The 12,469-nt window shown below is 45.8% G+C and overlaps 2 protein-coding genes across 6 annotated transcripts; one reads left to right on the top strand and one right to left on the bottom strand.

Annotated features, from left to right (window-relative positions):
• The first annotated feature begins 95 nt into the window (after positions 1-95).
• On the top strand, positions 96-9,499 carry tbc1d2 (TBC1 domain family, member 2). 5 transcript variants are annotated; one of them, XM_062560456.1, is made up of 17 exons: positions 96-371; positions 2,433-2,636; positions 3,750-3,864; positions 4,364-4,484; positions 4,606-4,727; positions 4,835-5,055; positions 5,439-5,708; positions 5,851-5,955; positions 6,076-6,186; positions 6,279-6,451; positions 6,538-6,649; positions 6,747-6,944; positions 7,033-7,220; positions 7,748-7,868; positions 8,184-8,369; positions 8,687-8,808; positions 9,189-9,499. In XM_062560456.1, the coding sequence occupies exons 3-17, from the start codon at positions 3,768-3,770 to the stop codon at positions 9,376-9,378; spliced, it is 2,337 nt and encodes a 778-aa protein (XP_062416440.1). In that variant the 5' UTR covers positions 96-371; positions 2,433-2,636; positions 3,750-3,767; the 3' UTR covers positions 9,379-9,499. The 5 variants fall into 5 exon arrangements, with proteins under 5 accessions (XP_062416440.1, XP_037318251.2, XP_037318257.2 ...); XM_037462354.2 differs by having other exon boundaries at positions 1,729-2,636; XM_037462360.2 differs by having other exon boundaries at positions 96-383.
• A 146-nt stretch (positions 9,500-9,645) lies between these two features.
• On the bottom strand, positions 9,646-12,250 carry si:ch211-132p1.2 (proteinase-activated receptor 4). The gene is made up of 2 exons (XM_037462376.2): positions 11,729-12,250; positions 9,646-11,103 (listed from the first exon to the last, which is right to left on the bottom strand). The coding sequence occupies exons 1-2, from the start codon at positions 11,829-11,831 to the stop codon at positions 10,058-10,060; spliced, it is 1,149 nt and encodes a 382-aa protein (XP_037318273.2). The 5' UTR covers positions 11,832-12,250; the 3' UTR covers positions 9,646-10,057.
• Positions 12,251-12,469: the final 219 nt, after the last annotated feature.

The following is a 12,469-nucleotide window of genomic DNA, read 5'->3' as shown; positions in this document are numbered from 1 at the left end:
GACATGATATATACTGGCATATTTTATTATGAAATGTAAACGTTTAAAAGGGCGCCCTTATTTTGAAATCAAACGGGAAGTCTCGTATGTTATCGTGATATTTTGTTTGTTAAGACAGGACGAGAAAGCAAAGCAACCAGCGGGTGAGATCAATAAGAGGATTATTAAAGAGCGTAGGGAACAGGGGGAAGAAGGAGGAGAAGAAGAAGAAGAAGAAGAAGAAGAAGAAGGAGAATAGTAGAAGAAGAAGCAGACGAAGGAGAAGGAGAAGGAGAAGGAGGAGTCCTCAACGATAACAAGAGAAGAGTTTAGTGAAGAGTTTAACAACTGGATGAAGACCAGCGAGGTGTGTTCAGGCCACGCCCCTTCAGGTAAACGCTCAGGTGTGTTAAAGACATTTTTGTTTCCAAAAACAAGAAGAATACCCAGCGTGAAGTTAATTAATATTATCAGTATTGGTTATTCTCAGTATTTATTTATCATAGTGTTTAGTATTATTACAAGATGGTCCGTATTATTTCTTTTAACATTTGAAGTTGTAGGATTTATGACGTTATTAAATATAATATTGTTATAGAATATCTGAAGTTGTATAACATTTGAAGTTGTAGCATATATAAATAATATAGTGAGTTGTGGAATGAAGGACTTGTTGCGTAATGTGGGAGTTTCTACAATAACTGCTACTTCCTGTCATTATGTGTCATTATTGCACAAATCATTTCCTTTGCATTCTTGTTTGTTTGAGTGTAACCCAGCATCCCCCCCTTCAGTAAAACTTTAAAGACTTATAACAAGTACTAAATACTTCATGACTCACATGACTAATTATTCTTCTCTTCCTCCTCCGATGACTGTACACAATATTCTGACAGATACATGAAGAGGGGACATCTGACCTGAAGACATGAAGGTTCCTCTATTGAACCATTCATGTTCTTCACACCTTTTCGTCAGGTTTTAAAACCTGACGAACAGTTTGATTTTGGCAATCGATACCTTGTGAGGAAAACCACATGTTAAGGATTTTTATCGGCATTGTAAAACCAGAGAAAAAAATAAAGTCAAGGAAAATGTATATAAACAGTAAGACATTAAATTAAAGAAATATATAAAACCGGCATCAATGGCTTAAAAGTGAACTAGGTGCTTTGTATAAGTGACCTCTGTTTGTTTTGTTTGCAGTGTCCGGTGGCAGCCGGGTGAGGTGTTTAGTGAGGATGTGATGGAGGAAACCGCTCTTGGGAACGAGTTGTTCCTCAGCCTGTTAGTCCGTGTTCTACTAGTCCTGAATCTTTTTCCTGATGGCAGTGGAACAAACTGAGTGTGACCCGGTGTGTGATGTCCTTGTAGATGTTGATGGAGGCGGCCAGCAATACAGTGTCCAAGTCAGGGAGGGTGACTCCATTGATCCTCTGAGCTGTTCTAACCCACACAGAAGAGGCTTTCTATCACACTTCTATAGAAGTTAACCAGAAGTTCAGGGGGCAGGCCTGCTTGTTTTATCTTCCTCATGTGTCCTGTGTTCAGGGACCAAGTGAGGTTTTAGTAATGTGCAGTCCCACGTTGTTATGAAATGCTTACATGATTTAATCAGCTGACAGCCCAAGAAGTAAAAGATGATCTCACATGAAGGAGAAGTGTTATGGCTTTAGAACCCAAACAAAGCCCAGTATGATTCTGAGGGGATAAACTAGAACATCTCTGCCCCCCTCCCCTCCCCCTAAGGTTTTCGATTGGTTTTTGGAGGGATGGATGGAAGCAGCTCAACAGGAAATCCCAGCGCTGCTTCGTCTCATCTGCTTCCTGCTAGCAATGACAATGTCAAGATGCAGCCAGCTGATTGGTGTACAGCTTCAGAGGAGGACAACTGGCAGAGAGAAGATTCAGTCAATCTGCCAAGGTCCCAAAACCACCGGAAACCTGCAAAGGACCACCAGAGACCTCTAGAGAACCAGAAGAGACCTACAGAACCACAGAAAACACAAGATTGTTCTCCAAAGGATCAACCAGATGCACTAAAACTTCCTCTTTTCCAGTTTAGCATCTCTGAGTTCGAAGACCAGCAAAACCACCAGGAGAACATTATTGCAATCGCAGGTCCAAGGCATCACGACCACCAAACTCTGCCTCACCTGAACTCTCAGCAGGCTCCTCTTCCTCCTAATCCCCTGAACACCTACCAGGTTCTTCCTCCTGGTAACCTGAGCACCCAGGGGGCTCCTCCTCCTCCTCCTCACCTGAACTCCCAGCAGGCTGTGTCTCATAACCAGCCCTCTCCTCAGCCATTGATCAACCATCGGACTGAAGGTTCGACTCTGGCCTCACCAGACCAGGCTCCGCCTCTTGTCAAAGAGCCGTTGTGTGACCAGGTGTGGACCCGACCTCAAGTTTCTTCTTCAGGTGACCTTAAACTGTGTGGCTTCCTACAGAAGCAGGGGGGTCCCCTGAGGTCCTGGAAGCAGCGCTGGTTTACCTACGAGGAGAAGAAGAACCAGCTGTTCTATTACCGCACTCCGCAGGATGTAACGCCCCTCGGCCAGGTGGAGCTCTGCAGCGCCACCTTCACCTACACACTGAAGGCTGAGCAGGGCACCTTCCACATCGGGACACCTGAACGCACCATCACACTCAAGGTAAGAGGCCACAGTCTGTTGTCAGCGGGCACTACACCCAGTTAGATGGAAAGTGTAGCCTGCCTTCTTTTCTTTCATTAATTTGAATCCAGGGGTCTGACTAAAGTCTAGTTAAGTTTGTCTAAGGACCCTAATGTGTGTGGGGGAAAAAAACCCAGTGAGTTAGTTCAGTTTATGCAGCGCAGTGTTAATTTTGGCGACCTGCCTGTGGCGACAGATCGTGTGACCTGTCATTCATATCATAGGAAGGTGACTACAACAATAGAGGGACATATGTATCAACCACACATGCTAATTAACTGAAACACATAAAACGAGAACCCATTTTCCAGTTATGGCTAGTGGTCAGGCGACCGGTTTGGCTGGACAGGGGTCATGAAGAAACTCATTTAGCGTTACATGGAGATCGGCTTGTGCGCGAAAATGGATCCGACCACCGGAGTAACCGAACCCCGCAACCTGCCGTTCTGACCGCTGATTGAACAATCGAGACACTGCGCATCGTTTCCTATCTCATTCTAGCTGCAGCTCCGTCGAATAGAATTTGAAATCAAAAAGTGACCCTGACCTGACCAGGGGTCCGTTTCGAGAAGTGGGTTTAGTGTAAACTCAGTTTGTTCACCCTGCGATGAGGGAAACTCTGGGTTGTTGGTTTCAGAAATGGAGGTAACTAAAGCTCAGGGTCAGTTGCAATGGTAACTGAGCTAACGGAGGTTTAGTCTGAAGAGGTGTGTCTTTAGTCTGAAGATGTAAAGACTCTCTGTGGTCCTGATGTCATCAGAGAGCTGCTTCCACCATTTAGGAGCAGGACAGCAAAGCGTTGTGATCAACTGCGAGTTTAGGGAGGTAAGTTTGTTAAACCTACTTGAAACGAACCCCAAGACATATATTGAAATAAACAGGCCGTGATTGGCTACATTGTTAACATCAGCCATTTGTCAGAGGGTTACAAAAGTCTCACCTCAAGTGGTTCGATCAAAGACCTAGTGTTCACATCGTCATGGAAACAATCATTAAGGTTCCTACCAGCTGTAAAACAAACCTGAATATGCTTGTGCTTGTCCTCATTTAAAGGTTTCATAAATTCAATAAATATTATCCCCCCCACTGTAGGCTGTGAGTCAGGAGCTGATGCTCTATTGGCTGCAACAGCTGCAGGTGAAACGTTGGCAGCACAGAAGGAACTCCACCTTTCCAGACCCGAAAAATCACAACAACAACACTGCAGGTGAGAAACCGGGGGGGTTCCATGATTCCATGAATCCAGGACAAGGGATTAAGATGGGATGTTCAGGTTATCCTAGATGGATTTACCTCTGACTTGGTTGTACGAAAGCAGGTTGACTTAAACCCAGCCAAGTTTGGATAAAGAAGTATTAATATTGAGACGTGCTTTCAGAGGTGAGAGGGTGACACAACGTGAAGCCATGCTCTCCCCATCCCACAGATGGTCTGTATGGCACTGCGCTTTGTTGCAAGCGGCATGTTTTTATATGCCGACGCTGTAAATGAAGGCTCTACACCGCGTTTCACATTATTATGCAAATTATTTAGATTGTTTGAGAGATGGTCAGCATTTTCGGCTCAAATTAACTCGATGATTGAAGTCAGGCAATCTCGCTTACATTGATGTGAAAATAAATCACTGAAAGCATTATTTAAAAAGACAGCGTATTGATAATCGGATGATCCTGATTCCAATAGTATCGATGGATGTTTCTCTACAGACGACTTCCTGCCAGTGTTAAGCAGCCCGGTTGGTCTGGTGGGGGAGGAGGCGGCTAATACATCATCACAGAGAACACCGCTCGCCAACATCTCCATCAAACACCCGTTCATCCAGATCCAGTAAGTCACTACATCAGGTTTTGTATCAGCTCTGTAGAAAGCAGAGGAAAGGTGGACAATGTTTCCCATGAGCCTCAGCGCTTGATGTAGTCGATGATCATTTATTTCTTTGTATGTGCAGAAACTCAGTCCAGAGTCTGCGTAAGTGGGCGTCCCCGGAGGGAAGTCGGAGTGTGTTTTATATGGACGCTTCAACGTGGACCCCCCCAACCTCCGCAGAACCGCCCCACACCAGCCCCTCAAGTATAAACTCCAGGAATTACCATCTACATGAGCATATAAGAGCAAGTCCATCAAACACTGGCTTGGTACACGATGTAAACCGTTGTGCCACATGTCATTCACTCCAGCTTACAACACACCTGCTGAGACTCTGCCCCCTCATCTCTCATTGGCGGAATCAGCGGGTCAGGTGACCCCAGAGGAGGGCAGAGACCATTGGAACAGGAAGACAAAGACTTGCAGCTCTTCCCCGTTGATGGTCCTTTGCAGAGATGCCCTGTCTTCAGACAGGACGTCCCGCCTCCAGCAGGAGAAGCAGATGCTGCGTGAGGACCTCAGAGCTCAGAAGGTGATCAATCACTGATCCTATTAATAACAATTTATTGATCTGAGCAATGTGACTCTGTATGAGGGTCATCGAATAATGTGGTAACGTCAGCTAGTGGTCTGGGGGCTGATGATGTACTTTATCGTCCACCGACCATAAAATGTCGGTCGCTCAAAATCTAACGTGTTACTTTGAGTGCAGAGTGATATGGAACGCTGGGGTCAATGTGAACAGCTACTGTACATTATCGCTCAATAATGTACCCCGTGACTCACTCTTAACCATCAGAAGGCTGGATTTCATCTACCAGTGTTATAATAGCAATTAAACGCTACCAATAATAACACAATTATGATAGTAATATTGATAACAAGTAATAATAACTACAATATTAATACTTCCAGGAGCTGGTGTGGATTCTCCACAAAGCCTTGGAGGCCTCTCAGCTGGAGAAGAGAACCTGTGTAGAGTTCCTGGCTGAGAAAAGTGAGCAGGAACGTCTGGAGCTGCTGAGGCATCGCGAGCGAGAGGCGGCCGACCTGCGAGGACGCCTAGAGGAGGTGAAGAAGGAGGTTGAGTCTACGAGGAGGAGGCTTACTCAGAGAGACGCTCAGCTGATGGAGCTGCAGGATAACATCGGGATGCTGACAGAGAAGAACAACGCCAAGCAGGAGGTGAGGTCCCACCTGAGGACCAATGTTGAACACCTGTGGATGGGAAACTCTTAAACTATTAAATACAGTTTGAGTATTAATCCTTTTAAAAGCTGTTCTGAGATTAGATCTATGAACACAATCTCTGCTGGCTTCCTGTCAGATGATCATCAAGCTGTCGGATCATGTGAACTCCTGCACGGCCTCTGACAGCGGTTTGAACTCTACGACCTTCAAACAGCTTCAACAGGACGTTGAGAACCTGAAGGTGAGATTCTTTGAATTTTGTCAGGTGATCGCGTGATCTGGTGACGTCATCAGTGACAGATGTTCAACATCTGTGATTTATGTTTGGTAAAGTTAATTTAATGAATGAATGATTCTTCAGGATGATATTGAGGCGTATAAGACTCAGAACAAGTTCCTAAACTCTGAGATCCACCAACTGACTAAACTGTGGAGGACCAGTTCTGAGCAGGAGAAGATCCTGATGGTGAAGGTGAGTCTGGCTCACATCACTTTTCCAGGTTTCATGAAGTCTCAGGTGAGAAGATATTCAGGCTTTCTCTCCTATCTCCTTATTGGCTGCAGTGTTCCTACCTGGAGGCCAGAAACTGTCAGGTCGAGAGTCGATACCTGAGCGCCCTGCGGCAGCTGCAAAAGGTCAAGTCTCTGGATCAGGTCCAGCGGGAGACAGTCCAGAAGATGATCGAGGAGGCTCTGAAAGGGGAGCGGAAGAGTGCCATCAAGCTGAACGTAGCCAGGTAACAAGTATGGTCACCTCCCCAGGATGGACAGATTAGCGGGAACACCTGGTCCACTGATGGTGTGAATTATGTTACGTCCTCAGAGATCATGATGAGTACGGATTTAAAATCATCCCAGAATATGAGGTGGAGGACGTGAAGCTGCTGGCCAAGATCCAGGCGCTGGAGATCCGCTCACACAACCTGCTGCGCCAGGTATGCAACCTCACCTGTGGACCTGTACGCCTGTAGAAACAAAAAGGTAACCAGCGCCTCCTAGAGAACATGTCCGGTTCTGGGTTTCACCTTGCAGGAGGGTTCGGAGCAATACCTGTCAAGCTGCTGGGCTCAGTACCTGGCCGGGAGGTCAGAGGAACTCTTTTCCTCACCTGAGCTAAAAGGTCTGCTTAGAGGAGGCATCCCTCAGCAGTATCGACAGAAGGTGTGGCGCTGGATGATCCGGGCCAGGACCAGGACTCTAAGGGAGCGTTACCCTGAGCGCTACCAGCAGGTGAGCACAAAGTGTACACCTGATCCACATCTAGTCTTCTGCTGATCCACATCTAGTCTACACCTTCTCATCCTCGCCCTCTTTCCAGCTGTGTGAGAAGGGTCGGACGTGTCCTCATCCGGCCTCCAGACAGATTGAGCTTGACCTCCATCGGACTTTGACCAACAACCAGCACTTCTCCTCTCCCTCTAGTCCCGCCCTCCAGCAGCTGCGGCGCATCCTATTAGCCTTCTCCTGGCAGAACCCTGCCATTGGTTACTGCCAGGGACTCAACAGGTAAACGCGTCTCCTTCAGACACGTCGCCAGGCTTTAAATTGTGTAAATATGAAGGACCAGCACTTTGCTGCCACATGTCATGTCAACGTGACAACATCACAAAGTTTGGTATACAACTGAGTTTTTTTTTTTTCATTTCATAAGATGAGCGGTCATAAATGTTTTACTTTTCTTTGTCAAAATTGTTTAAATTAATATTTTATGATTCTCAACCTTTTCAAACATATTTTTAATGGCAGTCTGAACACACGTGTGGCGTCCTCTTTGTTTACCTTTTTTTACTCCTTCATGTTCTCGCTGGTTATCCTGTTTCTAACGTCGCATTGCAATGACTTGTGCTTAATTCTCTTGGGAAAGAGTTCATGAAGCGCTAATTTTCAGTCTCAAACATTCGGTGGGGGTACAGGAGGAACCAAACCCTCACAGGGTCAGCGGGGGCCTCAGAGTCTGTGAGTCTGTAAGGGTGCGTTAAGGAGTGGGCCTAAAGGTAATTTGCCTCTGTCATGTGACCATATGTGTCTGTCAGACTGGCAGCAATTGCTCTGCTGGTCCTTCAGAGTGAAGAAGACTCCTTCTGGTGCCTGGTGTCGGTGGTGGAGGCGATCATGCCTCCAGACTACTACACCAAAGACCTGGTGGCCTCTCAGGTGAGGAGTTGGATCATCATTGATCAGGTTATAATCAGGTCCCACAGCAGATAATCATTGATTAGGTCCCACAGCAGCTAGTCGTATATCAAGTCCCATAGCACATGATCATTGATCAGGTCCCACGACTTCACCTCCTGTTTGCAGAATGAAAACAAACCGATGTAAAATAACACATGCTTGCTGAACTCAGTTTACATTTCACATCTGTCTTGGTGAATGTAAACAACCAGAACCAAAGATCAGGGTCATCAATCGATTTTATTGTTATTGATTGAGTAATCAACGTCATTGATTGTTATTGGGTGTCTTAAGGCGGATCAGCGTGTGCTGAAGGACTTCCTGGCAGAGAAACTTCCCAGACTCTCGGCTCACTTTGAGGATCACAACATCGATGTTTCTCTCATCACCTTCAACTGGTTCCTGGTGGTTTTCGTGGAAAGTCTTCCCAGTGACATCCTGCTGCCGCTGTGGGACGCCTTTCTGTATGAGGGCACCAAGGTACCCAAACAATACAAAAATAATTTTATATCACAAAAATAATTTTAATTTAATTTAATTCTATAAAATATAGGAATACATTTATAAAATACTTTGATGAAATACATTACAAAAATATACTAAATACATACAAGTTCAAACCCCAAACTGTAACGGTTCTCTCAGTAGACGTCCTCTGTAGTGTTTAATTGAATCGCACTTATTGTAAGTCGCTTTAGATAAAAGCGTCAGCTAAATGACATGTAATGTAATGTAATCAAGGCACCCTGAAGCTGGAAACCTGATTTTATTCATACCTGTGTGGTTTGGTGTTGCAGGTTATCTTCAGGTACGCTCTGGCTCTTTTCAAATACAAAGAGGACGACCTGCTGAAGATCCAGGATGCCGTGGAGATCTACCAGTACCTGCGTTTCTTCACCAAGACCATCTCTGACGGGAGGTATAGACTCATCTGGCTGAGTTACAAAGCTAGTGATGCTGTTTCTGTCAAGTTCTTAAGTTTTTTCTCAAATCTGGCCCAACTTGAAATGGCCTGGTAACACAAAGAACCCACAGGACAACCTAAGGAACCTGTTTGGTACCTTTTTTTAGGTTGTATTTTCAATAGGGCTGTCAACATAAACCCCGAAAATGTCCGCTTGCTGCAAACGAAGGTGTTATCCCTGTGACTGTACAAATATCTGTGTTGCTCTCAAACAAAGACACTCTACAGCTTTTGTAGACTTATAAACTAGAAAAAAATACAACTTTGATTTACAAGAGACTTTATCACTTCTTACCGATTGGATGAGAAAATCTTCCACCAAATGTCTCCTGCAGGAGGCTGTGCACCATCGCCTTCAGCGACATGAACCCGTTTCCCAGGCGTCTGCTGAGGAACCGGCGAACGTTTCACCTGAGTCGCCTGGAGGCGGAGCTTCGAGAGGTGGAGGAGCAGCAGAGGGAATTCATCACGGAGAGTGCAGAGCGGAGAGACAAAGTGTTCGAGAACGACGACGGCGAGCTCTGATGTCACCCGAGTGATTGACTAAACAAATGTGTGTCATCTTTATATATGTGTCTTTCAGATTATTTTTGCATTTCATCCTGTGAATCTTTTAAATTCAATAAATAATACCATTGCAACTCTACCTCCTGAATAGATCAGTGATTTAAAGGTCTGAATGTTTGTCACTAAAGTCCATTACATGTACCACAACTCGGCATCGTGCAGAGTTTGGGGGCTGATGGAAGAGGACATCCTGAATAAATTGTGTGTGAGTGAAAGACTTAATTGACTCGTGTAAAACAATGTTTGAAATGTTTATTTTTTAAAGTATTGAATTGGTTTACATTCAAAGCAGATTTGTTTAACTTGGTTTTTCATTAAGTAATTCAACAGTGTCCCCTAAATATGTGATGCTCAGTATTTATGCAACCAACATTCATGTAACAAACAATCATTTCTATTAATGTGTAAATAAATGGGCTCATTATGATAATAGTCAATACATTTCATGATCAATAACCCCTTCACATGGACACAGGCCGGTTTCATATTCAAGTAAAATGTTTGAAGACATGAATAATGTTTCAGTTCAAACAAAACAATCTGTCCAGAGTCTGCGTAAATCTGACATTTTATGGTCCAAAAATTCAATGAATGAACGAATTCAATTTAGTAAATCAAATGCAGATTAATTGTCTCCTCATGTGGTCTCTGACAACTTGCCCTGACTGGACCTGGACAGAATAGTGACCTTTGTCCCGAGGCGTGATGATGATGAGGAGTACGACACCTTGTTGGCCATATGAGACCGTCTGTCATTTGCGTCGTCACGGCAACACAGAGCGTTCCGAGCCTTCTCCCTGAACTCTGCCGATACAAAATAGAAGATGAAGGGGTCGATGCAGCTGTTGAAGGTGCTAAGGGCTAAGCTAACGGTGTAGGGCACATAGAGATCCTCGCCGTCTGTGTAGGTGAGCAGCAGTAGGATGTTGCTAGGTAGAAGACATACAACAAATACCAGCAGCACCAGTACTGTGACACGGACGGCATGGCCGTACCGCTTCCCCTCTGCCAGCAGCGAGTGCAGCACAGCGCCGTGGCAGTATAGCACCACTAAGAGGGGCAGAAGGAAGCAGAGGGCGAACAAGGTGCAGAAGTAGGGCAGGAAAAAGCGGTCCTGCTCCTCTTCCGGCAGTGCGTCGTGGCATGTGGTGATTTGCAGCTCTTCCAGCTCGTAGGTCTGCTGGCTAATCAGAAGAGGCAACATGGCCGCCAGGATTACTGCCCACACCGCCGCCGTCATACACAGGGAGGTCCGCCGGCCGCGCAGCATCATGGCGCCAAACGGGTGAACCAGGGCCACGTAGCGATCCAGAGCCACCAGTGCCAGACACACCACAGAACCATACATGTTGCCGTAGAATATCGCCATAACGACCCGGCAAAAGGGCTCGCCCAGATTCCAGTCGTTCCCCATGAAGTGGTACACCATGCGGAACGGCAAGACCAGCATCAGCAGGCAGTCGGCGGCCGTGAGGTTGATGAGCAGCGTGGTGGACGGGAGCGGCTTGGTTCTGAAGACCAGGACCCACAGAGCCACCAGGTTGGAGGGGAGACCCACAACGAAGGATAGCAGGTAGAGGGCCGGCAGGTACAGGTTGGTGGTCGGGGCCTGGATCTCCTTCAGCTGCTTCTCCTTCAGGGTAGTGACATTACATCTCACCTGGAGCCTGAAGGCCCGAAGACCTGTGGAGATCAGAACACACTTATCAGTCTGTAGACCTGCAGATACCAGAACACAATTATCAGTCTGTAGACATGCAGAGACCAGAACACGGATATCAGTCTGTAGGTCTGCAGGGACAAGAACACACTTAGTTTGTAGACCTGTATAGATCAGAATTCACATATCAGTCTGAAGACCCAAAGGGATGAGAACACAAATATCAGTCTGTAGACCTGCAGGGACCAGAACACACTTAGTTTGTAGACCTGTATAGATCAGAATTCACATATCAGTCTGAAGACCCAAAGGGATGAGAACACAAATATCAGTCTGTAGACCTGCAGGGACCAGAACACACATATCAGTCTGTAGAACTGCAGGGACCAGAAAAAACATATCAGTCTGTAAACCTGTAGAGACCAGAACACTTAATATCAGTCTGTACACCTGCCGGGACAAGAACACACATATTAGTCTGTAGACCCAAAGGGGTGAGAACACATATATCTATCTGTAGATCTGCAGGGACCAGAACACACATATCAGTCTGAAGACCCAAAGGGGTGAGAACACATAATATCAGTCTGTAGACCTGCAGGCACCAGAATACACATTTTAGTGTGTAAGAACAAGATGATGACTTACGGAAGGACATACTGGAACAGTTGTCTGCAGGACGAGAGGTTTGAGAGACGCCACAGATGGACAACAGCAGAGAGGCGAAGAGAAGAATCCCAAAGAGCTTCATCTTCTTTAAATTCAACTCTCCACTTCCCTTCTTCTTTTGTTTTTGTTCTTTCAGTTCTTTCGACCCCACTTTTTCTTTTTCAGTTTTTTACTGATGCCATCAAACAAAAAAGCTGTCTTCCTCTTCCTCTAAAGCCCCATAGTTTAACAGCACCAGTACTCATTTAGTACTGTGTAGTACTATCAAAGTACTCTTTTACTACAGCAGCAGTACTCGTGTAGTGCTCTCGTAGTACTGGTGTTGTATTAGCAGTATCAGCACTGCGAGGGTCAGGCTGTTTGTGTTATCTGAGCTCAGAGCTGCCGGTAACAACTCCCTTCCTCTGCTGATGGCATCCAGATGTGTGCGTGTGCGCGTGTGTGTGTGTGTGTGTGTGTGTGGAGGGGGGAAGGGTTAGACTTGTATCCATGTCTATGTAGGGACTAGTTTCAGACGTCCCGAGTAAGGACATGTGGTTTGGGTTCGGTTAGAAGGTTTAGTATTAGTCCAGAGAGGTAAACCCTTACATTCATTATGTCCTCCCAAGTGCTGACATACTGGTGTGTGTGTGTGTGTGTGTGTGTGTGTGTGTGTGTGTGTCTGTGTTCCTGCCGCAGTGTGAATCAGACATCAGAAATGTTAAAAGTCACAAAACTCAC

This window comes from Pungitius pungitius, chromosome 2 (genome assembly GCF_949316345.1).
Source record: "Pungitius pungitius chromosome 2, fPunPun2.1, whole genome shotgun sequence".
NCBI classification, from domain to species: domain Eukaryota; kingdom Metazoa; phylum Chordata; class Actinopteri; order Perciformes; family Gasterosteidae; genus Pungitius; species Pungitius pungitius.
The sequence above is the reverse complement of the archived record's forward strand: the minus strand, read 5'-3'. Positions and strand labels throughout refer to the sequence as shown.

Excerpts from the sequence above, each read along its gene's own strand:
- tbc1d2 (XM_037462353.2), top strand. The coding sequence starts at position 332 with ATGAAGACCAGCGAGGTGTGTTCAGGCCACGCCCCTTCAGGTAAACGC. Across the intron at positions 7,221-7,747 it reads TACTGCCAGGGACTCAACAG|ACTGGCAGCAATTGCTCTGC; the intron begins GTAAACGCGTCT and ends TGTGTCTGTCAG. Across the intron at positions 8,370-8,686 it reads TTCTGTATGAGGGCACCAAG|GTTATCTTCAGGTACGCTCT; the intron begins GTACCCAAACAA and ends TTGGTGTTGCAG.
- si:ch211-132p1.2 (XM_037462376.2), bottom strand. The coding sequence starts at position 11,831 with ATGAAGCTCTTTGGGATTCTTCTCTTCGCCTCTCTGCTGTTGTCCATC. Across the intron at positions 11,104-11,728 it reads CTGTTCCAGTATGTCCTTCC|GTCTTCGGGCCTTCAGGCTC; the intron begins GTAAGTCATCAT and ends TGATCTCCACAG.